This window comes from Spermophilus citellus (genome assembly GCF_964194105.1).
Source record: "Spermophilus citellus genome assembly, chromosome: 12".
In the NCBI taxonomy this organism is placed as follows: Eukaryota; Metazoa; Chordata; class Mammalia; order Rodentia; family Sciuridae; genus Spermophilus; species Spermophilus citellus.
The window spans coordinates 870,573-895,003 of NC_138198.1; the positions used below are offsets into that span (position 1 = coordinate 870,573).

At 43.9% G+C, this 24,431-nt stretch overlaps 1 protein-coding gene across 2 annotated transcripts in view; it reads left to right on the plus strand.

Annotated features, from left to right (window-relative positions):
* ROR2 (receptor tyrosine kinase like orphan receptor 2) overlaps window positions 1–24,104 on the plus strand; it is a 198,549-nt gene extending 174,445 nt beyond the window's left edge. Inside the window, exons 4-9 of one of the 2 annotated variants that reach the window (XR_014018251.1) lie at window positions 547–577; window positions 14,680–14,807; window positions 16,185–16,499; window positions 18,273–18,484; window positions 21,284–21,486; window positions 22,617–22,751. Coding sequence is in view for 1 of the 2 variants with exons in the window: in XM_081262897.1 (XP_081119023.1) it covers window positions 547–577; window positions 14,680–14,807; window positions 16,185–16,499; window positions 18,273–18,518; window positions 21,284–21,486; window positions 22,617–24,062 (2,369 nt within the window). In the remaining variant the exon portion in view is untranslated. Of the gene's footprint in view, window positions 1–546; window positions 578–14,679; window positions 14,808–16,184; window positions 16,500–18,272; window positions 18,519–21,283; window positions 21,487–22,616 lie in introns of both variants that reach the window. The other variant, XM_081262897.1, reaches the window with a different exon arrangement.
* Window positions 24,105–24,431: the final 327 nt, after the last annotated feature.

Genomic DNA, 24,431 nt, shown 5'->3' on the forward strand with positions numbered 1-24,431 from the left:
CAGGTCTCAGCTCACTTGTCAGAGTCTGTGCCAAGATTTTGTAAAACTGTCTGCACCTCCCTGCCCATGCACACCTGGCCCAGGTGGGGCAGGAGGACTGGGAGATGGCAGCTCTGAACTCCTGTGCTTGTCACACGGAGTGAAGGAATTAAATGGCAAGAAAGAAGGTATTCCTTTAGTCCTGGTTGTGGGGAGATCCCAGGCTATGCAGGCCCCAGGCCTGTCTTCTAGGTCCACACCATTGCCAGAACAGGCTTTGTGTGTGAAGTTTAGATGAGGAGCGAGAAGGGACAGCAGCAACTCCGGAAAGAGCCCCCAAAGTAGCCACATAAACAGAAAGCACCCCTTTTTGTTTTGTCTTGTTTTTAATGATTTCTGGCATCACCAGGGTGTCCTCATGAGCTGAGCAGAGCCCAAGGCCTGAGGACTACTGGCCACAAATGAGCCCAGGGGCGCCCACCGTGTTTACGATCGGCATGACTTGAAAGCAGTTGTATTCTGGAGGGTGAAGTATTAATAACCTGGCTTTTTGCTTTATCCTTTTAGGTCCAACACACAGCCCAAATCATAACTTTCAGTAAGTATCTGTTTTCCTCAAACCATTTTCCCATCCTCTGAGGGTTTGGTTATGGAAGAATCTAGGTTTTTCAATCCAACAGACTCCTGTCTTTGCTGAAATTCCAGAAGTTGGCCGGGCAGGACACAAGGATAGCAACGTGCTTGTTTAGGTTTGGGAAACCTTTACATTTTCCATGTTTTCGTGTAAAGGAAAAAATGTCATAAAAATAAAGATTGTTAATTGCTTTCAGGGATCTTGACCTTTCAGGACAACTGAATCGGGTATAAACACACACACCAGATTACCAGGACCTCCTGGTGCACAAGGATGTTTGCAAGCAGGGGGCAGTTCTTACTGTGAAATCCCAGCCTCACCCGTCTGCAGTTTACTTTTTTTTTTTTTTTTTTTTTTCATTTTTTGGCAGTGGTGGGGATCCATCCCAGGGCCTTGCACATAGCAGGCATCTCTATTACTGAGCTACATGCCCAGCCCCTGCAGATGGAGTTTATAAAGAGCAGGGCACTCTCTACTGCCAGGGTCTCAAGCCCACCTTATAAATGAGGAGGCTGAGGCACACAGCCAGGCTCCCATCCCCTTAGCCAGCGGCTGACTGAATCTGGCTTTGGATTTGGGCCTCTTTCTTCCAGCACAATGACTGACCCACTGCCGCTGGCTGAGGAGTTCTCCTCTGAACTGCAAATGCTGTCGTGATGTACAGGGAGAATTACTCATTTCATTTTCTGTGTTTGAGGCAAGGAAAGGCTCAGCCCCCTTCGTTTCCCATGCAGCCACATTGGATAGCTATGGCTTCACATTCGGATGTTCTGAGCAGTGGCGTGAACACTGTGCTGTCGATGGACTGCTCAGTCTGTGCTGGCTTCTGTTTCCCTGGGGCCATGTTGCGAGTGCGGGCAGCCTACTTGAGAAGGTCTCTGCTGAAGCATAGTGCTGGAGCGAATCCTTAGTGATCATTCCTACACAGGATGATTAGGCAGCAGAAGTTGCATCGAGCACATACTGATGGGCTTTGGGGAAAGTATAGGTCATTTAGAAGTTATTACTTTTTCTCTAATTTATGTCTTTACAATGAATATATTTTATTTATTGTTATATTATAAATATATAGTAGGGACTGGGGATATAGCTCAGTGTAGAGCACTTCTTGCTTAGCACATGCAAGGCTGTGGGTTCAATCCCTAGCATTGCAAAAATAAAAAAAAAATAGCATACTATTAAAAATATAAACTGTTATGATTTATATACATTATAACAATATGTAACAAAAATACGTAAATATTTCACTTAGAATTATAAAGCTGATTTATTATATAAATGTGAAATATTTTCATTTATATATTACATTATACATTTATATAATTAAATATTTGTATGAAATATTTCACTCTATTTTTATGTTAATTTCCTTCTCATTTTAAATTTTGTGTTAAATCAGCACATTCATGTAAATAATTTGGGCATTTGTGGTATGGTGAAAGCTTCTTCCCTTCTCAGAGTGGACCAGACAAGGGTGGTTTTTTTGGGGGTGGGGGTAGGGGTGGGAGATAGCATATGTAAATGTACCTGGAGAAATACATCTGCTCATTTCTTTTTACTTTAGTACATAAATGATATATTTATTGAGCAGTAGGTATTCTTAGATATATTTCCATTTCAAGGTATTTTAAATTTCCCTGGTAATTTATTTCCTTCTTTCTGAACTTGTACATACAACTTGTGATCATTCCGGTAGTGATGGGCATGTCCAGTGTGCCCACCGACGGTCCTGCAGTGATTCCCCTGGCCACGTGCCTTGAGACCCGAGGATGAATTTCTCTAGGACAGATTCTGAAGAGTGAAACACATTGTTCACGTCTTTACATGGTAGTCCTTATCCACAACTTTGCTTTCTAAGGTTTCATTGCCTTCAGTCAGCTAAAGTCTGAAAATATGAAATGGAAGATTCCATAGGTAAATAATTCCTAAGTTTTAAGCTATGTGTCATTCTGAGTAGCATGATGAAATCTCATGCCATCCTGCTCCGTCACCTCTGTCCAGCACCCACCCTGTACCCACCCATTACTCACTTTAGTTAGCCATCTTGATTATCAGATTGACTGTCATGTTTTCACAGTGCGTATGTTCAAGTAACCCTAATTTTACTTAGTAAGAGCCCCATGGCACAAGAGAAGTATTATTGGCAATTCAGATGTGCCAAAAAGAAGTGTGTCTTTTTTAAGTGAATTGTTGAAATACAGAGAGAGCAAGAAACCACATTCACATAAATTTTATTATAATATGAAATGGAAGATTGTTATGTTTGTCTTTTTTATTATTAGTTATTGTTGTTATTCTTTTACTGTGTCCATTTATAAATAAACTTTATCACAGGTATGTATATGAAAGAAAAAACAGAATATATAGTTTATGGTGCTATCTATAGTTTATTGTACCAACTGAGGATGTGTACATAGTATACGTATGTGCATAATTTTAAAATAAACTCCTTAACCTTTTCCTAAAGCCCTTGCATCATTCAGCTATAACATCAGAGAGTTCTGATCACTGCACTTATTTGCCAACATTTGGAGTGGTCAGTCTTTATAAGTTTAGCTATTCTCTGGATGTATTTCTCACAGATAAGGGGAGACTACTATAATCAATACAGACAACAACTGTTCACAGGTTACTTTCCTGCATGATATAAGAAAACATGGTTCTCTTTATCTTCCATAAGATGATTTCCAAGTTTGTTAATTTTTGCTACTTTGAAGGATGAAATAATGTTATCTTGCCTACTTTATTCTCCATTCCCCCATTACTGAGGCTGAGGCTGAGCCTGTGAATGTGAAGTTCTTGGCACTGATATCTCCCATTTCTCACTTACCTCATTGTATTTTCCCTTTATGTTGTCTTTTAATGATTTTAAATAATTATTCCTATCTTATTTCTTAGTCATAAAGAAATTAAAACTCTTTTGTTACTTATAAATAATTTATGGCTTTTTCTTATTATACCTTATTAGAAGAATGCCCCAATTTCCTTGAAATATTCTGATGGTGTTTTGGTTGGAATTATAATGAATACTATGTAAATTTGGTGAAAACTGAAATCTAAATTGAATTTTCCTATCAAGAACCACTTCATGTTTTAAAGCATTCTTATTTTCCTAACAATGTATTATGAGATATTTCAAATATATGAAAACAGAAGGAATTTTATACAGAATATCCATGTACCTGCCAGACATGTCCTAATATTACATTTTACTCTGCTAACTTTCTTGCTTCTCTTTCCACCTACTCCTCCATCCATACCATCAGTCCATCTTATTTCTCATTTATTTCACAACGTGTTGCAATTATTTTATACCTATCCTGAAATAGTTCAGGATAGATATCATTAAGGAGTTTTATATTTGTTCCCTTTCCCATTTCTACTTTTTTAGTTCAAGTTTTCATACAATATAACATACAGATTTTCAGTATCACCAATAAGAGCTAACAGGCACACAAGCCTCTGCAGTAAACCCCTGTCCCAGTACAGAGCATTGACATGCTAGAAAGTTCAGCCATGGGACTTCCAAATCACTCCCCTCTCCATGCACTCACCATACTGTTTATTTATTTATTTTTTCATGGATGAGTCTTACCTATTCTAGAACTTCACAGAAGTGAATCTTGAAGCCCGTAGCTGTGTAAGCCTGCCTCCTTCACTTAGCATGATGTTTCTGAGATTCATCTACACTGTAGCTGTGACAGCGGGTTTTTGCTGTTCATTGCCAAGTAGTTTCCATCTTATGAACATCCAAGTGGGCTTATCCAACCTCCCATGGATGGACACCTACACACATTATTACAGTCTTTGGCTATGTCAATACAGCTGCTATGGATATTCTCATACAAGATTTTTATGGACATGTATTTTCATTTCTGCTAATGTTATCTAGGCATAGAATTGTTGGGTTATGTGCATGATTTTTAAAGAAGTTCCTAGACCTTTTCCTAAAGTCCTTGTACCTCACTTTGTGCTTCTACCAATAGCATTGAAAGCTCTGGTCACTACATAAAAGAGTAGCTAAAGTTAAGAAGACTGACCACCCCAAGTGTCATTTACATTTGGGGCGGTCAGTCTTCTTAAGTTTGGCTACTCTCTTGTGTAGTGGTCCAAGTGATCTTTTATATCATTCTAACATCTTGTAAAACTAATATTTATTAGTAATTTTTTAATGTTCAGATTCAGGTTGAACATTCCTAATGTGAAAATCCAAAATCTGAAATACTTTAAGATCCCAAGCTTTTCGAGATTCTTGTCCAGTGCTCAAAAGTTTCAGAATTTGGAGCATTTTCGTTTTTCAGATTAGATAGGCTCAACCTATAAAGTCTAGGCAAATATTCCAAAATCCAAAAAAACTCCAGAGTCTGAAACATTACAGTGGTAAGCATTTTATGGATAAGAGTTCTCAACATGTAAATGTATTTAAGCCTATAAAGTTTCTTCTGAACATCATTCTGGCTGCATTTCCCTGCCTCCAAACAGTTATTTGGGTTTTAAAATTTTTTATTGCTTTCTGATTTTTGTTGTATTATTTTTTCATTTATATTTATTTTTAAAATTTGTTCAATTAGTTATGCATGAGAGTAGAATACATTTTGACATATTATACACAAATGGAGCACAACTTCTCATTCCTCTGGCTGTACATGGTTCAGTTCCTTTTAATACTTTTTGCCTTGAATTCAGTTTTGAATAAATAGCTATTCCTACTTTCTTTCTTTCTTTCTTTCTTTTTTTTTTTTTTTTTTTTTTTTGCATTTGCCAGGAATCTATTTTACTAACCTGAACTACTTTAAAAAAAAAAAAAAAAAGGTCAAACAAAATCACATTTTACATACTGTTCTATGTAGGTCTCTGTTTAGTGTATGCAACTAGATTTGGGGGAAATGTTGGAGAGGACGATTTTCCAAAGTAAAATTCCACATAAGACATGGCTCATTTTATCTAATACTCAGTGTTCAAATCTCTGCGCCAGTGCTGCTTTTAATGACACATTCACGGCCTGCAGACACAGGTTAGCTCTTGTCAATAATGCATAACCATCTCACAGTGGGCCTCTGTCCCACGTCTTCTTGTCCTTGAGGGTAAGTGTCCTCCCAAGACCTCTGTCTCAGGTGGAGTTGCAGGTGGCCACTTCCCTTCTCCCCAGGAATAGCCAGGTTGCCCTCCCCAGAGGCTGAGGGACTCAGAGTCCTGGCAGCAACGAGTGAGTTATCGTATCCCCTGACTCTTTCTAGAACATAGTATTACCAGAACTTAATATTTTCGCCAGTGTCTTGGGCCATAGGATAATTTTATGTTAGATTCATGTTAATGATGAGGTTGAACATCATCTTTTTGGTTTAATAGCCACTGAATTGTTTGCTCACACAAAACCTGCCCTCATGATTTGCAGATTCCCTGTTTGCAAAGTTCCTTACTCACTATGGTTTATTTGGAAACTCAAAATCAGCATCCGGGGTGTTTTCCTGGTCATTCATGGATATGTGCAGAGTGGTAAAAACATCCGAGTCACAACACACGCTTTGCCAGTTGAGGTCACGTGGCAACACTACTTGTTTTAGTTCTCAGATTATAAACAGATATCCTTTTTGTGGTCTATTTAGTGTCACGTTTTTCATGTTTTCATGCTTTTTCTTGGTGATTTCCCCGGCTAAAGTGGCTCCCGGGCATGGTGCCAAAATGCTGTCTAGCCATCCAAAGCCTGAGAAGGCTGGGATGTGCCTCAGAAGAAATATGTGTGTTCACAAGCTTTGTTCAGGCATGAGTTATAATGCTGTTGGCTGTGACTTCGATGCTCACCAGTCAATGATATATATATTAAATACAGTATCTTTAAACAGAAACACATTAAACAAGGCAGTGTATTATTGATAGGTGGAAGAAAATGTTGTGACTAGAGACTTGTAGAAAATTAACTGTATACCCACTATGAATGGTGGCTCCATTTCTGCTAATTCGGTGTCTGTAATGACTTTATAGAAACAAACTACCAGAAATAATCAAAATTGGCTGTGTTTGGTCCATTTTTTTTCCATTAGGATAGTTCCCTTCTTGTTATTTCTTTGTAAGAGTTTTAGAATGTTATCCAGATATAATTGCATAGTTTTTGCTCCATCTAGAATCGAGTTTTTTATGCTGATAGAAGCTAGTATCCTATTGTTATACTTCACTATATACATGACCTAATACCTTGGCACCATCTAATGATGATCTCATCCGTATTATTAAATTTAACACCACTTTTGTTATAGGTAAAATTTCTATACGTATGGGTCTACCTATAGGGTCTCTGTTTTGTTTTGTTTTTAACTATAGCTTTTGATTATGGACTGATGTTCAACATTCTGACATTTAGTATATGTTGCCACAGGTAACGGAAGGTACCTCACCTACTGCTAAGGGCTACATTGTGCCCCCCACCAAATTGATTAGGTTGAAGTCCTATCCCAATGTGTCTCCCTATTAGAGACACGGTTGGAGCTCTGGTGGGATAGAATCAGTGTCCTTACAGAAGACGAAAGGACATCAAATCTAACCCTCTCACACCTATCATGTGAAGAACTCAGCAAGAAGGGAGCCATGGGTAAGGCAGGAAGGGAGCCCCGACCAGGAACCAAAATGGCCAGCACCTTGGACTTTCAGCATCCAGAAGTATGAGAAACAGATTTGCATTGTTTCAACCCTCCCAACTGTGATATTGGTTATGGCACTGGGCTGATAAATAATACACCTGTCTTATTACTCGACCATTTTTCTAAATTTTCTGGACTGTTATTTGCCTTCCACTTTTCCATGAGAGTTTTATGTTTTTACTTTTTTAAAAATTTTTAAATTATTTTTTAGGTGTAGATGGGACACAACACAATGTCTCTTTATTTTTATGTGGTGCTGAGGACCGAACCCGGGTCCTGCCTGTGCCAGGCGAGCGCTCTACCGCTGAGCCACAATCCCAGCCCCTATGTTTGTACTTTTATAGGAATTGCAAAGAAGTCTGTTGTCTCTGAGAGAACTGATGTTCTCTGTAGTTTGTGGTTTCGTGATTATTTTTCTCTGTTTCTTTAAAAAAAATTGTATGGTTTTCTCCATCATCTCTACATGGCATATCTTTTCTTATATATATTATAGGTGGCTCATTGTTTCTGCTAATGATAACCTTATCTTTCCTTCCCACATTTTATTTTCAAGTTTTGTGTTGATGGTGGCTCAAAAACACATTGAATTTTACATACTGATCTTGTATTCTACAACTCTGTTGAATTTTTTCATTTCGTTAACTTTCTGTAACATCTTTTACATGTTTTTCTCTGTGGGGGAAGTCAAGTCTTCTACAAGTAATAGATATATGATTTGGTTTTTCTAAGCCTTAGCTTTTATTTCTTCTTGTCTTATTGCGTGGCCTAGGACTTCCAGCATCTTGTCAAAGCACATCTTTTTCTGTTCTTCTGTTTATAGTTTGTTTACACATTTATTTTCACTAATAATGAGAACCCTTCATTTTTACACTCACTTTTCCAGAATCAAAGATGACAGTGTAGATTTTCCACTTTTATGATGTTAATATTCTGTTACATAATAGAGTTCCTATTTTTGAATAACTAGACTAAAACCCACTCAGACTGAATTATTCTGATGCCCTGCTGGATTAATTTACTGACTTTGTGCTGGTCGATGACTTTCTTAGAGTAGTTAATTTATTTTTTATTTGGCAGATAAAAACGATAAACACACATACACACACACACATATAATATATACATGTAAAAGTGGAGTTGTAACTCAGTAGTAGAGCATGCACTTAAGTTTTCACAAGGCCTTGGGTCAATCTCCAATACCTCCCCCCCACCCCTGCCAATGCATATGTCTCATATACTTATCATTTTTGCATGGGTATATGGTGAAAACACTTAAAATCTACTCTTTCAGCCATTTTCAAGTATATGGTATATAGTTATTAACTATAGTTACCATGTTATACAGCAGATCTTTTGAACTTACTCCATGTGAATTTCCAAACTGAAATTCTGTGTCCACTCACCCACATCTCCCAAGTCCACCCTACCCCCTGGGACCACCCATTCTGCTCTCTGGCAAATGGCTTTATCACACAAGGACCATCTTTGGTTAGACACCCTGTGGTCTGAGACATCAGCTCATTGGATGTCATCTTTCGGCAACCATGATTTTCTTTTATGATCACGTTGCAGATTGATCCCTCCCTTATGACGGTGTGCTTATGACATGGCTGGAAGTTAACCAAAGTGAAGACAGAGGGAAATAATGAAATTAAGGCACTGAACAATCCACAAATTCTCTATTTCATCCACTCTATCCTCTGCAGTGACCCCTCTCTGGGGCCATTCCCTTAGCGAATGCCCAATGGTTCTCCTTCTTTCCTCCTTGGTCAAGTGGTGTATCCTGTCTGTGGAACTGGAGAGTCGAGTCCATGACTAATAACAGAGTCGGGTTTACCCCAGTGCACAGAATGGCAGCATAGGACGCACTGCTGTTGGTTCTCAGAGAGGAACACGAGTGGATGACACACTGCACTGTCCCTGCCTGCTACCACCCTCACAGGCCCACACATGTGGGCGCTGGCCATGAGTCTAGCTTCAGCATCTGTGCGTGGGGAGAGGTGAGACTGGGTGTCCTGGGAGGTAAGCAATTTACCTTCCATCTGTGTTCATCGGGGGTGTGGAGGGTGTGTATACGGAGAATAAAAGCTTTAAAAAGGGTGGTTTCCCCACTGATGCAGGCTCAAAGAACAGGGTTATTGTGACTTACTCAGGTGGTGATTTGGGCCATGTCCAGGGAATTAACACCAGGCTACGTATGTGGCATTTCATATGTTTATCTGTTCTGTCACTGGGGTGGGCCCATCCACATGTACTGCATGCTGAGGGGGCAGGGTTGGGGGATGCTGTCCGAAACCTCGACATCAGAGCCCCCGCCTTCCCTGGACCAACCTCGTGACCCATGAGTGTGTGCATGCATATCATGCTGCTTCTAGAATGCCTGTTGTCCTTTTGAACAATTAAAAGTTATCCTAATTCTTGGCCTCTGGGAAATCACCTTCTGTGGTGCCATGTCCTGATCCCTCTTATTCTTTAACTTAATAGATGTCAAGCAATTCCAAGTCTTCCACCCTTCTCTACTTAATTACTCATGATCCTGGAATCTCCATTTCCAGCTCCAACTTATATCCCCATCTCCAGGCTCCTGTATTGAACCACATAAGGAGCATCTCCATGGGCATGATTCAAAGGCCTTGCTCATACCCAGAGCATTTAAACAGAACTTGGATATCTTCTACTTCCAGCTCCTTCCCTTGCTATTTTGGGGGAAACTGTCATAAACATAATTCAACTTCATCCTTAATTACAGAAAAGTAGCACTATCAAAAACAGTTCAAACTTCCAACTGTAGTGCCAGCAGTAATTAAAAGTGACTTCAGGAGAAACCAAACTGCCTTATAGCTGGTTAGTGAACCCAGGCAAAAGACCGACGTACCAGATTTGATGTTAAAATCATTAGGCCATCAGCTTTATCAAGTTCAATTCAATTCGAACAGAGGTTGAAGCAAGAGAGAAGCCAGGCTCATTTTCTTTCTCAGTGCTACCTTGTCATGATAGGTTCTGTTTTTTGGAAAATGTAACTCTCCTTGAATCCCATAGTGAATAAAAGATGCCCCTTAATACTTGAGTGTGTGTTGCCTTATAACTCAACATTTCAAGTTCAGAATATGTTCCATTCATATTCTACTTTCTCCAATTATCCCCCTAATATTCTTCAGATTTCCTCCCTAGAATAGGACATTAACCATGCTGGTTTAGTGTCTTGTAACCCGGAATCATTCCTTGGCCTTTTGTGGCTTTATCCTTCCAGGATATAACATCTGGAGGTGTGTGGTGTCAGTGTGTTCTTTACCAGTGAAGTTAATTTTACTCATTTACTCCTTTCTCATTATATAGTTTTACTTCCCTGTGAAATTAAGAATAATTTATGAAAAAATCTTACTAGCACTGGGTTCGATTCTCAGCACCACATGAAAATTAAAAAATTAAAAAAAAAATCTTACTAGCATTTTATTGGGGTGGTATGGCACTTTGGGGAGAATTGTCACCTTAAAACTCTAGAGGTTCCAGTCTCTGAAAGTGTTTCCATGTATTCAGGTTTTCTTTTCTTTATGTGATGGTCTGAAGTTTCAAGTGTGGAAGTCTTGGTCATCTTTCGTTAAATCCACTCCTAAGTATTTGCACCATTTTCCAATGTAGAGTGCAGTGCCATTAGGTATGATCGGTTCATTCTATTGTCACATCCATCCAACTCCAGTACTTTATCATCCTCCCAAGCTGAAACTCTGACCCCATTAAGCACTAACTCCCTATTCTTCCATCGTCCCAGCCCATGGTAAACACCATTCTATTTCCCTCTCTGTGGATTTGACCACTATTTCAGGTAGCTTTTAATGTTATTGCAAGTTCTTTGTGTATATTATATACATAATGCATGTGTGTGTATATACATATGACCTGCAGTAACATTAAAATATCAGTTTGCAAATGAAATTTATATATATATAAATATATATGTACAAGGGTATATAAATTGTATTTGCAAATTCTTGCTCTCATAAACATGCTATCGCTTCTTGTAGATTGAACTTATCCTGTGGCCTTGCAAAATCCATATTAGGTGTACTTATTTTTAAATATATCCCTTGGAAAAGTCTGAGTAAATTATGATATTGTCTATGACTAAAGACAGATTTATATCTTCCTTTCTAAACTATATGCCATTTATCTATCACCTAAGTCTATCTAAATACCTATCATCAACCTACCTACTTACCGACCTGTCACATTTTTCTTATTGTGGTGCTCAGTACCAACATAGAAATGTTGGACAGATGGGGCTGGGGTTGTGGCTCAGTGGTAGAGTGCTTGCCTGGCATGTGTGAGGCACTGGAAAGGTCTGGTTTAATGATGCCACCTGCTTCACTCTTCTTGCTAAGGACTGCTTTGGCTATTCTGCATCTCTTATTTTTCCAGATGGATTTCATGATTACTTTTTCTATTTCTATGAGAAATGTTATTGGGATTTTGATTGGGATTGCATTGAATCAATGTATAGTGCTTTTGGTAGTGTGGTCATTTTGACAATATTAATTCTGCCTATCCAAGAACAAGGTAGATCTTTCCATCTCCTAAGATCTTCTATAATTTCTTTCTTTAGCTTTCTATTGTTTTCATTGTAGAGGTCTTTCATTGATTCCCAAGTTTTTTTTTTTTTTTGAGGCTATTGTAAATGAGGTGTTTTTCCTAGTTTCTCTTTTCTGAGAATTTGTCAATGATGAACAGAAATGTCTTTGATTTATGGGTGTTAATTTTATATCTTGCTATTTTGCTGAATTCATTTATTCTAGAAGATTTCTGGGGGAATTTTTTAGTTCTTCTAGTTATAGAATCATATTGTCAGCACATAGTGATGATTTGAGTTCTTCTTTCCCTATCTGTATCCCTTTAATTTCTTTTGTTTGTCTAATTGTTCTGGCTAGAGTTTCAAGAACTATGTTAAATAGAAGTGTTGAAAGAGGGCATCCCTGTCCTGTTCCCATTTTTAAAGGGAATGCTTTCAATTTTTCTCCTTTTAGAATGATGTTGGCCTGGGGCTTAACATGGATAGCTTTTACAATGTTGAGATGTATTCCTGATATCCATAGTTTTTCTAGTATTTTGAACATGAAGGGGTGCTGTATTTTGTAAAATTCTTTCTCTGCATCTATTAAGATGATCATGGGATTTTTATCTTTGAGTCTATTGACGTGATGAATTACATCTATTGATTTCCTGTGTTTAACCTACCTCACATCTCTGGGATGGTGACTATATTTCAGATATGTTTTTGTATTCGATTTGCCAGAATTTTATTGAAAATTTTTGCATCTATATTCATTGTAGATATTGGTCTGAAGTTTTCTTTCTTTCTTTTCTTTTTTCTTTTTCTTTTTTTTTTTTTTTTTTTTGATGTGTCTTTGTCTGGTTTTGGAATCAGGGTGATATTGGTTTCATAGAATGTGTTTGAAAGTGCTCCCTCTTTTTCTATTTCATGAGATAGTTTGAGGAGTATTGGTATTAGTTATTCTTTAAAGGTCTTGGAGAACTCATCTGTGTGTCCATCTAGTCCTGGGCTTTTCTTGGTTGGTAGGCTTCTGATGGTATCCTCTGTTTCCTTGCTTGAAATTGATCTGTTTAAATTGTGTATGTCATTCTGATTTAGTTTGGGTATATCATATGCCTCTAGAAATTCGTTGATGTCTTTGGTATTTTCTATTTTACTGGAGTACAAATTTTCCAAGTAATTTCTAAGTATCTTATGTATTTCTGTAGTGTCCATCATGATATTTCCTTTTTTATCATGGATGTTAGTAATTTGAGTTTTCTCTCTCCTTCTCTTCATTAGCATGGCTAATGGTTTATCAATTTAATTTATTTTTTCAAAGAACCAACTTTTTGTTTTGTCAATTTTTTCAAATTTTCTTTGTTTCAATTTCATTGATTTCAGCTCTGATTTTAATTGTTTCCTGTCTTCTACTGTTTTGGGGTTGATTTGTTCTTTTTCTAGGGTTTGAGATGTAATGTTAAATCATTTATTTATTGACTTTTTCTTCTTTGAAAGAATGAACTCAATGCAATGAACTTTCCTCTTAGAACTGCCTTCATAGTATCCTAGAGTGTGGGAGCCACTCTGAATGATTCGCATTCTCGAGATTTCAATATGTTATATCAGTGTTCTCATTTACCTCTAAGAATATTTTAATCTCTTCCTTGATACCTTTTGCAATTTATTGTTTATTTAATAGCATATTATTTAGTCTCCAGGTGTTAGAGTTGCTTTTATTTTTTATTTTATCACTGATTTCTGATTTCATTCCATTGTGGTCTGATAAAATGCAGGGTAGTATCTCTACTTTTTTATATTTGCTAAGAGTTGCTTTGTGGCATAATACCTGGTCTATTTTAGAGAAGGATCCAGGTGCTGATGAGAAGAAAATTTATTTGCTCATTGAAGGATGAAATATTCTATATATGTCAGTTAAGTTTAAGTTATTGATTGTGTTATTGAGTTCTATAGTTTCTTTGTTTCACTTTTGTTTGGAAGATGTATCCAGTGGTGCATTTATGTGTTTATACAGAACCACCTGCCCAGCCACGTCTCACCATTAAGGAGCCCTCCTGCGTCCAGCACTCCTTTAACAATGCCAGGGTGTTTGGGTTTTGTTCTTAATTAAGAGATTAATTTGAGAGCTCTTTCAGGTTGACAGAAATGCTGAACAGAAAGTCAGAGAGTTTCCTGTTCTCTCCCCTCCCCTCCCCACAGTCTCCCCTATTAATTACAGTTGATGAGCCCATGTTGATACATCATTGTGAACTGGACTCTGTGCTCTACATTCAGGGTCACTCTTTGTGTTTTACCTTCTATGGATTTTGACCAATGTGTAATGACCCCCGTGATGACCACGATAATTGGCAATAGTTTCTCTGCCCTAAAAGTTTTCTCTGCCCTAAAAGTTTTCTCTGCCCTAAAAGTCTTCTGCATGCCTTTGCCCGTCCCCCGACTTTACCTCTGGCAACCACTGGTCTTTTTACTGATTTCAGACTTCTGCATTTCCAGGGTGTCATATAGTTGGGATCACACAGTGTGTAGCCTTTCCAGATTGGTTCCTTTCACCAGTAATGTGCATTTCAATTTCCTCCCTTTGTGGTGTGGCTCAATAGTTCATTTCATGTTAGCACTGAATACTATTCCACTGTCTGGGTGCGTCCACTTCTGTTTGTCCAGTTACCTCCTGAAGTGCCTCTTAGTTTTCTCCAAGTTTCAGCAATTTTGAACAAAGCTGCTGTAAATATTCATGTGAGTTTTTGTGTGGACTTCTAAGTTTTCAGCTCTGGGTAAATACTAAAGGGCAAAATTCTCGGATTGTAAGATGCTGGATTTAAAAATCAAATCATTGGGAATGTTTGATATCTCCTGCTGCGCTTACGGACCTTGTGTGCTTTCACCAGGGATGACTACCAGGAGGATGGATTCTGCCAGCCTTACCGGGGAATCGCCTGTGCACGTTTTATTGGGAACCGGACCATTTATGTGGACTCTCTCCAGATGCAGGGGGAGATTGAAAACCGAATCACAGGTAGGAGCCACAGACATCATGAGACATCAAGCACTTGAAGGTCATCTTCCTGCAGGCAGCTGCCACTTGTACATTTTATTGTTCATGGCTCAGAGAGTGAATCTCTCTTTTTTCTCGCTTGCTGGGTACTATAAAGGAAAGAGGTCTGTATAGCTCACAGATTCAGAGGCTGAAAGTCTAAACTGCATGATACCAGCTCTGATGAGTTCCCCTTGGCTTCATCACGTGATGAATGGCAGGCACCATGATGAGAGCACGTGCAAGGAGGACTGATAACATATATAACAGGAAGCCAGAACAGCCCAGGGGGGCCCAGGCTTGTTCTTTTATGACAAGAGAGATCTAAGCAGAATCCTAAGAGAACTACCTTGGACCCTTCTGAGGGCCAGTGGGTTTGTGGCCAGCAAATCTAATGATCTCCCACTAAGCCCCACCTCTTAGAGGTCCCACCACCTCTTATCTGTCAACCTGAGCATCCCTAATCCAAAAATCCAAAATCCAAAATACTCCAACACCTGAAACTTTTTGAGCACCAACATGACACAAGTGGAAAATTCCAAACCTAACTTTTGATGATTCAGGGCACACAAACTGTTTTGTGCACAAAATTATTAAAAATATTTTGCAGAATTGCTTTCAGGCTATGCGTATGTGGGTGAATTTTATGTTTAAAAATGGGTTTCCTCTGGATGTCTCTTTGTGTGTATGCAAATACTCCAGAATCTGAAAACATCCCCAAACCAAAATACTTCTGGTCCCCAAGCTGTGCAGCTAAGGGGCACGAGAAGTGTGGACACTGAATCATGTCACAGAACTAAAATGTGTTAGAGGGAATCAGGTTCTCGGCCAGCCTACTCCTGGACCCCTCACTTCCCGGCCCATTTTATAGGCTCTGTGAGCATTTTCACTCCACCAAGTGGGGTCTCAGCAAATCACTTTACTGAATGGGCTCAGAAAGGACTGAGAGGCCTCCATCACAGGTTGACAAAGGTCCTGAACCGGCTGCTGGTGCCCAGGGGGGTCTTCCCAGAGTAAGTGGGTGGCAGCAACGCCACCTGCTGGCTACAGATGGCACTTCAAGTGCCAGAGACTGAATTCCGTCTCGTAAGTTTCCTCCCTGCGTTGGAGGGCCCCGGGCCCAGGGCGCCCGTCGGCTGTCCAGGGTCAGCACAAGCGCAGCCACCCAGGCCCCATTTATCCCCTCCCTTCTCACCTGGGGCTGGAGGGATGGGTGCCCGGGGAAGAGGTGCAGGTGGCAGGGCCACCTGGGGACGAAGGTTCGGGGTGTCGAGGTGCAGAGCGCGGGCTCCGAGGGGGTTGGGGGCGCAGCCCCCCCCCCCCCCCCCCCACCGCTCACCGGGTCTCGCGTCTCCGCAGCGGCCTTCACCATGATCGGGACCTCCACGCACCTGTCGGACCAGTGCTCGCAGTTCGCCATTCCGTCCTTCTGCCACTTCGTGTTCCCGCTGTGTGACGCCCGCTCCCGGGCGCCCAAGCCGCGGGAGCTGTGCCGCGACGAGTGCGAGGTCCTGGAGAGCGACCTGTGCCGCCAGGAGTACACGATCGCGCGCTCCAACCCGCTCATCCTCATGCGCCTGCAGCTGCCCAAGTGCGAGGCGCTGCCCCTGCCCGAGAGCCCGGACGCAGCCAACTGCATGCGCATCGGCATCCCGGCCGAGAGGCTGGGCCGCTGTGAGTGCCCACCCCGGGAGCAGAGAGGGGCAGGGTGTGGGCTGGAAATGGGGGCTCCGAGTCGGCCTGTTGCCAGGGGACCCCTCGGCCTGGCTGCAGCAGGGCACAGCAGCCAGAGCCTCTCTGTCCAGTCCCCCAGCCCACGGGGCAGCCACCTGGTGGTCAAGAGCTAGGGATTCCAAGTGACTCAGACCCAGATCCACACCCTGCTTGAACGCTGTCCATCTTGGGGGACTGGAGTTAAGTCCCTTGAGTCCCTGGAGCTGGGGATTTCCTGTCTCCAGATGGGGAGTGATCCAGGTTTCTGCCATGGAAACCTGCAGGGAGGTTGAGGAGAGGACCAGCCTCCCAGCTTCTATGATGGTCCACAGCATCTTGGGCCTTGGGGAAAACGTGGACTCCCAGGCCTCTCTCCAGACCTCCGAAGCACAGTGCCCGGAAACCTGCAGGTTTCTCAGCCTCACACAAGTTGGAGACGTGGAGGTGATGCCTGGTGGGAGCTCAGAAGGACCCAGAAGCAACTGTGTCCCTACAAAAGGGAATCTGGATGGTCACCTTTCCCTGCAATACAGGACCTCAGCTGCAGAGTGGGGCACTTAACTCTTCTGAACCTGAGGCTGGGTGTGTGTGGCCCCTCGGGGGTCTGTAGAGGACGAAAGCCATGCCCCCACCCCCCCTCCCCGGCAGCAGAGCAGCCTGTGTTCTCTGGGTATGTAGTAGGCCCTGGCGGGGCGGCACGGCCAGTCAGGGAAGAAGGCATGGGGCAGGCAGTTCTGCCGACATCTCCGAGAATGTCAGGGTGGTTGTCCCCAGGAGAGGTGAGACCCCCTTTCCTCTCAGGCTCCAGGGATGTTTTTGCTTCTGACGAGTCTGGGGTTTCCACAAGTGCACAGGGTGCCCTGCCGAGGCAGGTAGGGCCTGGCCTCAGGGTCCAGCATGTCCCTCATAACTCCTGGCTCCGGGCTTCCAGTGTGACCTGAGGGAGCTGCTTACACTCCTGTGTCCTCATGTTCCATGAGGGACAATAGCACTGACCTTGTGGAGCTGGAATGAAGATTAGGTGAGTTAATAATTAAACCTTAGAAGAGGGCATGAGATAAACACGAGGTCAATGTTCAACACATGCACATCCTTAGCCCTGGCTCCTCCATAGACACTGTCCTCACAGTGGCTGAGCCTGGCTTCTCCCTGGGTGGTGGAGGTGGTCTCCAGGTTGCAGGGCCAGGCCTAGGATTTGTCCTTGGTGCTGATATAGTTCTTTTTTTTTTGTACCAGGGATTGAACCTGGGAGCACTCAAGCACTACTTTGTATTTTATTTAGAGACAGGGTCTTGTTAAGTTGTTTAGCACCTCACCGTTGCTGAGGCTGGCTTTGAACTTGTGATCCTCCTGCCTCAGCCTCCGGAGCCGCTGGGATTTGTACAATTCAATTCTGATTTTAGTATGAGTGAGAATGAGGTCGGTATTGACATTTCCAAAGGTGGTTTCAGGGCCATGGAATAACTTCTGACAGCTTTCCTTCACATATGTCCCTAAGGTGCCCTCAATTTTATTTATGGGCTTAAGACTTTATTGAGTCCTTATTTTTAATGCTGCTTTTCTTGGACGATATGTAAAATCCTCTGGTCTTTTGGAAATTCCCATTTGGGCTCATGCAGGCCAAGTGGGTTTGTTCCTTCCTGAAATAAATAGTTGAAGGAGGTGAACTCTGTACCCCCAGGGTGGGCCAGTTCCCCGGGTGTTCGCGCCTCCTAATGCGTCTGCCTCTCTCAGATCATCAGTGCTACAACGGCTCGGGCTCAGACTACAGAGGGACTGCCAGCACCACCAAGTCGGGGCACCAGTGCCAGCCCTGGGCCCTGCAGCACCCCCACAGCCACCACCTGTCCAGCGCAGACTTCCCCGAGCTTGGAGGGGGGCATGCCTACTGCCGGAACCCCGGAGGCCAGATGGAAGGCCCCTGGTGCTTTACGCAGAATAAAAACGTACGCATGGAACTGTGTGACGTACCCTCGTGTAGTATGTATTCTCTCTCTTTTTTTAAAATGTTGACTGTTGAGTTCACCTGTGATGAGAATGTTCTGTCTTGCCTCCGGACAGAGGGGACCACAGAGCCCCATCTTAACCACTGTGATTGTTTTAAACAAAACTGATGCTGATTGTGACATAAAATCAGATCCTTATGGGGTGTCTTAAAATGGGAGAAGTCTGGAGAATGTTGTGCAAGTAGCCCATCAGTTCAGCTCACAGTGGCAGCTACTGTTTGCATTCTGGACCCTTCCTCCATCCCTTTACCTGGATCCAGTCCTGGAATTCAGCTGGCATCTCTGTCCCTCCACGGACATTATCTCACAATATAAACAAAGATGCTCCCCCCCAACCCCTGGTCCGCCGCTCCCATCTTTTGGGCTTTTTCCCTGCTTCTGAGCTTTCACACACAGAACTGGTAGAATAAGGAGAAAATAGAATCCATGGTCTCTTAACATTCCCTCTGAGCATCTCTGCTACATAAAAAATAGGGAAAGATTGTGTAGTCAATGATTGAACTTCAGCGGTTATTGTCTCTGAGTTTGAATTGTGTACGTTTTGGTAGTTGAGTAACTGAACTCAGCTGGGATCTGGAGTTGGTGGGTTGGTGGGAGACTGTGGGATCATGCAGAAGGACAGGTCAATCTGTGGGGCAGCTAAGGCTCCCCTGTGCCCGGACACCCCCTCCTGTGAAGCCCAGGTACGCCCGCCCTACTGAGGAGCGAGTACCTGTTTTGAGTACGGTTTTGAAGCTGTGATTCGGTGGCTCCAGATTTATCATTGCTTTTGCTGAGCAGCTCAGACACCTCTTCAGGAATGTGTGTTCATAGTAGGAATAAACTGTTAGAATGAAAATACCAGGAGCTCAACCCTGATACCGTCCTTTAAATCTATTTCCTGCCAGGAAGGACGTTATTTGTGCCCATTAAGAAAAATAGGTGCATTGTTTGATCTGGCAATTACTGGAATCTTATGTTGCAGAGGTAGCTGCATTTACAGGGCAGAAATGCAAGGATATTTCTTGCAGAAACACTCCCGAGAGCTAAATGCAAAATAGACTAATTTATCAGTAGGAGGTTGCATGGGATAGTGGAAGTGCATCCATATTGGGGAGTAGTACACAGCTATAAAAGAACCCACGGACCTGTCCAAAATATTTGATTCTGTTCCAAAACCAGGAGCAGGAAAATACAGGTGACACAATTCAATTTAAAATGAAGTCTGGTCTCATGTAAAACACCATATGAAACTACAGTTCCTGGATATCAGAAGAGTTAAATGTCAGTGGTTTCATGTGGTTGAAATTAAAATATACATAATAAATGGAGTATTAACCTATTAACAATATGATAGCTTTTAATAGCTAGGAATATTTACTTTTTAATGCCACATTTCTGCCGTCCACTTTTTCCCCAATAAGCATGCGTTGTATTGGTAATTTTTAAAAGATCATAACAAGAAAGATGATCATGTAATTGCAATGACAGAGTTCTTGCTCCTGATTTTGGCATGAGGGACAGCTTGCACTCCTCATCCTAATAATGGAAAACAAACTGGAATCTAATGTCCATGGGCCCTGAGGCTTCAGGAACACTGCCTCCTGGACACTTTGGGGATGGGGGAAATTGCTGGGTGGAGACAGAAGAGAGTTTTGACTTTCACTTTATTTGATTTTTATCTTATTTGGAGGGCACAGATGAGACTAGGTTTGGGACATTGTGACTTTTCCTAAGAGAGCACTAGACTACTCATTTTGAGACCAAATCAATTTTTTCATAGATCATGTTGGCCAGAAATTTTTTGTTTTCTTCCAATGGGGAGCTCATTGACCCTGGTCATAGAGCTGTTCAAGTGTGGGGTAGTTATTCACCAAGCCAAGGGGTAAACATAGGACCACATAGTTCCCTGGGGATATAGGGAAGTACCTCTAGAGAGCCCACCTTTCATCACATACAGGGAAGGGGTCAGCCTTCTTTAGTCAGGCCACAGGCTCTGAAATACAGTAGCCTTGAAGGTTCAGAGGAGGTGCTGGGCTGGAGGGTTGGGCCACCTGCCTTGCCCAGCCCCCAGGACCCATCCCCTGCTGACAGTGGTCTTGCAGCCTGGCTCTGTGTGCCCCGCTGCCACTTCCCATAAACCCTGTAGGGGGAGACAAAGCGCTGCTTTTCACCCGGAAAGAAAAGCAGAAGGTAGTTGAAAGCTTCCTACTGTTGGTACCTCCTGTTTTTCAAGAATTCCTTTACCCTTTTTGCATATTGTATTGGGCAAATTCATGGATTTCCCTTGGTCTTTTAAATTAAATGCATTTTAAGTAGTATTCTAAAAGGCAATGTTAACATGATACAGAAATGTTTAAAAAATCAAAATACTGAAGGAGGAAAAGGTCGTTTCTAATCCCACGTTTGAGCCAAGTTTGACCCCCCCATGGTCAAGGACATCAGATGTGTTTCCTAAATCTCACCAAAATCAGGAGACCTTGGTGACAAATGTCATACCGCTCAATACCTGTGCCCAGTGTGTCCAAAGCATCAGGAAAGAAAAGTGTTTGTTTCCCTGTTGGGGGTGGTTTGTGGTGGTTTCCACAGTAGGATGAGCGGTATTTTTTTTTAAGGTTTGGTGTACAGTTTTGCTCCTTTGTGTGATTTATTGGATTGTCCACTTGCGCTGACATGTTTTGCCTGGGCAGCTGATAGAGAACTGAGTTGAAAGGGGGGATGTTTTCTGAAGAGTCACCAAAGCCTCTTTCTCATTCGCAGGCCCCCGACACAGCAGCAAGATGGGCATTCTGTACATCCTGGTTCCCAGCATCGCCATTCCCTTGGTCATCGCCTGCCTCTTCTTCCTGGTCTGCATGTGCCGCAACAAACAGAAAGCATCCGCGTCCACCCCTCAGCGCCGGCAGCTGATGGCCTCGCCCAGCCAGGACGTGGAGATGCCACTCATCAACCAGCACAAACAGGTCTTTGCTTTTGTCTTCTAACAAGGCAGCTTTTTGAGGCTGTGTCCTCCAGGGTGGGTCACCCGGGAGACCCCGGTTTCTTCATTTCCTCCATACACAGCACATAATTTTATCTTGCTATTTTTTTTCTCTAAAATACATTGGTGTGTGTGTGTATGTGTGTGTGACTTTAGAAAATGAATGGCAGGCATATTTGGAATTCACTAAATATGAAGTCCACAGCTTCTCCCCCACAACTAGACCAGGGCCCCTTGTGTGGCCCAGCAAACAGTCTTCGCTGCTCAGGTGCCTCAACTCTGTCCACAGGGTGACCTAAGAAAAAGAAAAAAAAAAAACAAAACAGTTCTACAATTTGAGGCTGCTGGTGGCATTTTTAAGGGACTGGGACCCAGTTTCCATTCAGATTGGTCTTGCTGCATTTGATTCTGGGGGAAGCAGAGAACACCAGTCTTTTCATGTGGGTAGGAGGGACCAGCCACCTCTGAGAGACAGGGAGGCAGGTAGGAAATTCTGAAATACAGCAGGTGAAAAGCAGGTGCCAGCCTTGCCCGCCTTCCTGAGGGTGTTTACCTTCGTCTCAAGCTCTGGGGAGCGCTGTTCCCCCCAACTTGGAAGGGCCCTTCGAGGTGGTCAGGGAGAGTTGGCTCATCCATCCCTTCAGCCAGGGAGGTGCTGAGGATTGGCCGTGGGCTGGATGGAGCCGAGGAGGATCTGGCTGTGGTGTAGCCACACACAGGAGGGATGTGAAGGCAGCCCACTGGGAGAGCGCAGGGTGGCTGTGGGAGAGCTGGTGCTCAGGCACGGTCGCGGGACATGTGTCTGAGTGTGAGTACGTGCAAACACACCCGTGTGCCCACACACGTGGGGGTGAGAGGGAGGTCTGCAGTAGCACCTTGGTCACATTTTGGAGGAACCTAATATGCAGACTGGTTGGGACCGTGGGAGGACTCAGACAGACTGCATCAGAGCACACTGTGGGTGGCCATGTGCAGGACAGTTAGGACCAGGGGGTCTTCTGCCAGGTGATGGTGGCACAAGGGATGCTTCTGACCCCCTCCCACTCTCCCTGTTTCTCCTCTGCCATTGGCAATGGCCAAAAAAGTTTAATTTGGGGCTTTTCTTTTTGACAGGCCAAACTCAAGGAGATCAGCTTGTCCTCAGTGAGGTTCATGGAGGAGCTGGGGGAGGACCGGTTTGGTAAGGTCTACAAAGGCCATCTGTTTGGGCCCACCCAGGGGGAGCAGACCCAGGTGGTGGCCATCAAGACGCTGAAGGACAAAGCAGAGGGCCCGCTCCGGGAGGAGTTCAGGCACGAGGCCATGCTGCGGGCTCGGCTGCAGCACCCCAACATCGTCTGCCTGCTGGGCATGGTGACCAAGGACCAGCCCCTCAGCATGATCTTCAGCTACTGCTCGCACGGTGACCTCCACGAGTTCCTGGTCATGCGCTCGCCCCACTCAGACGTGGGCAGCACCGATGACGACCGCACAGTGAAGTCCGCCCTGGAGCCCCCCGACTTTGTGCACATCGTGGCGCAGATCGCAGCAGGGATGGAGTATCTGTCCGGCCACCACGTGGTCCACAAGGACCTGGCCACCCGCAACGTGCTGGTGTATGACAAGCTGAACGTGAAGATCTCAGACTTGGGCCTCTTCCGCGAGGTGTATTCTGCCGATTACTACAAGCTGATGGGGAACTCGCTGCTGCCCATCCGTTGGATGTCCCCCGAGGCAATCATGTACGGCAAGTTTTCCATCGACTCGGACATCTGGTCCTACGGCGTGGTCCTGTGGGAGGTCTTCAGCTACGGCCTGCAGCCCTACTGTGGGTACTCCAACCAGGACGTGGTGGAGATGATCCGCAACCGGCAGGTGCTGCCCTGCCCGGATGACTGCCCTGCCTGGGTCTATGCCCTCATGATCGAGTGCTGGAACGAGTTCCCCAGCAGGCGACCACGCTTCAAGGACATCCACAGCCGGCTGCGAGCCTGGGGCAACCTGTCCAACTACAACAGCTCAGCGCAGACCTCGGGAGCCAGCAACACCACGCAGACCAGCTCCCTGAGCACCAGCCCCGTGAGCAATGTGAGCAACGCTCGCTACCTGGGCCCCAAGCAGAAGGCCCAGCCCTTCCCACAGCCCCAGTTCATCCCCATGAAGGGCCAGATCAGACCCATGGTGCCCCCGCCGCAGCTCTACATCCCTGTCAACGGCTACCAGCCAGTGCCTGCCTATGGGGCGTACCTGCCCAACTTCTACCCGGTCCAGATCCCTATGCAAATGGCTCCACAGCAGGTGCCCCCTCAGATGGTCCCCAAACCCAGCTCACACCACAGTGGCAGCGGCTCCACCAGCACAGGCTACGTCACTACGGCCCCCTCCAACACATCCGTGGCAGACAGGGCAGCTCTGCTCTCGGAGGGCACTGAGGATGCTCAGAACATCCCGGAAGATGTGGTCCAGAGCCCTGTGCAGGAAGCAGAGGAGGAAGAAGACGGCTGTGTCCCAGAGACGGAGCTCCTCGGGGACAATGACACTCTGCAGATGGACGAAGCACAAGTCCAGCTGGAAGCCTGAGGGGCACACAGGGCCCAGGCACCAGGAGATGAGACCCCACTGTGACCCACAGAGATCACAAACCACAGTGATCACAAGAGCCCAGGCACTGGAGGGCTGGTTTGCAGACTCAGTGACCGAAAATCCTGCACCTGTCTTGTTCATTCTCTGCACTCAGAGCTGCCTCTGGGTCCTCCTGTTTGTCTGGAGGCCACACCTGTGCCTGAGCTGGGCAGGGGCCCCGTAGTGTGACCTCTTCAGAAGCAGGACACATAGTGAGCCCTGTTCTGCCTGCATTCATCCTGGTGCTCAATCACTAGTGAGCTGCGTACTCCCTGCAGAAACACAGGCAACATCTTCACTCCATATGGTATACGGACCAAGCCTTAG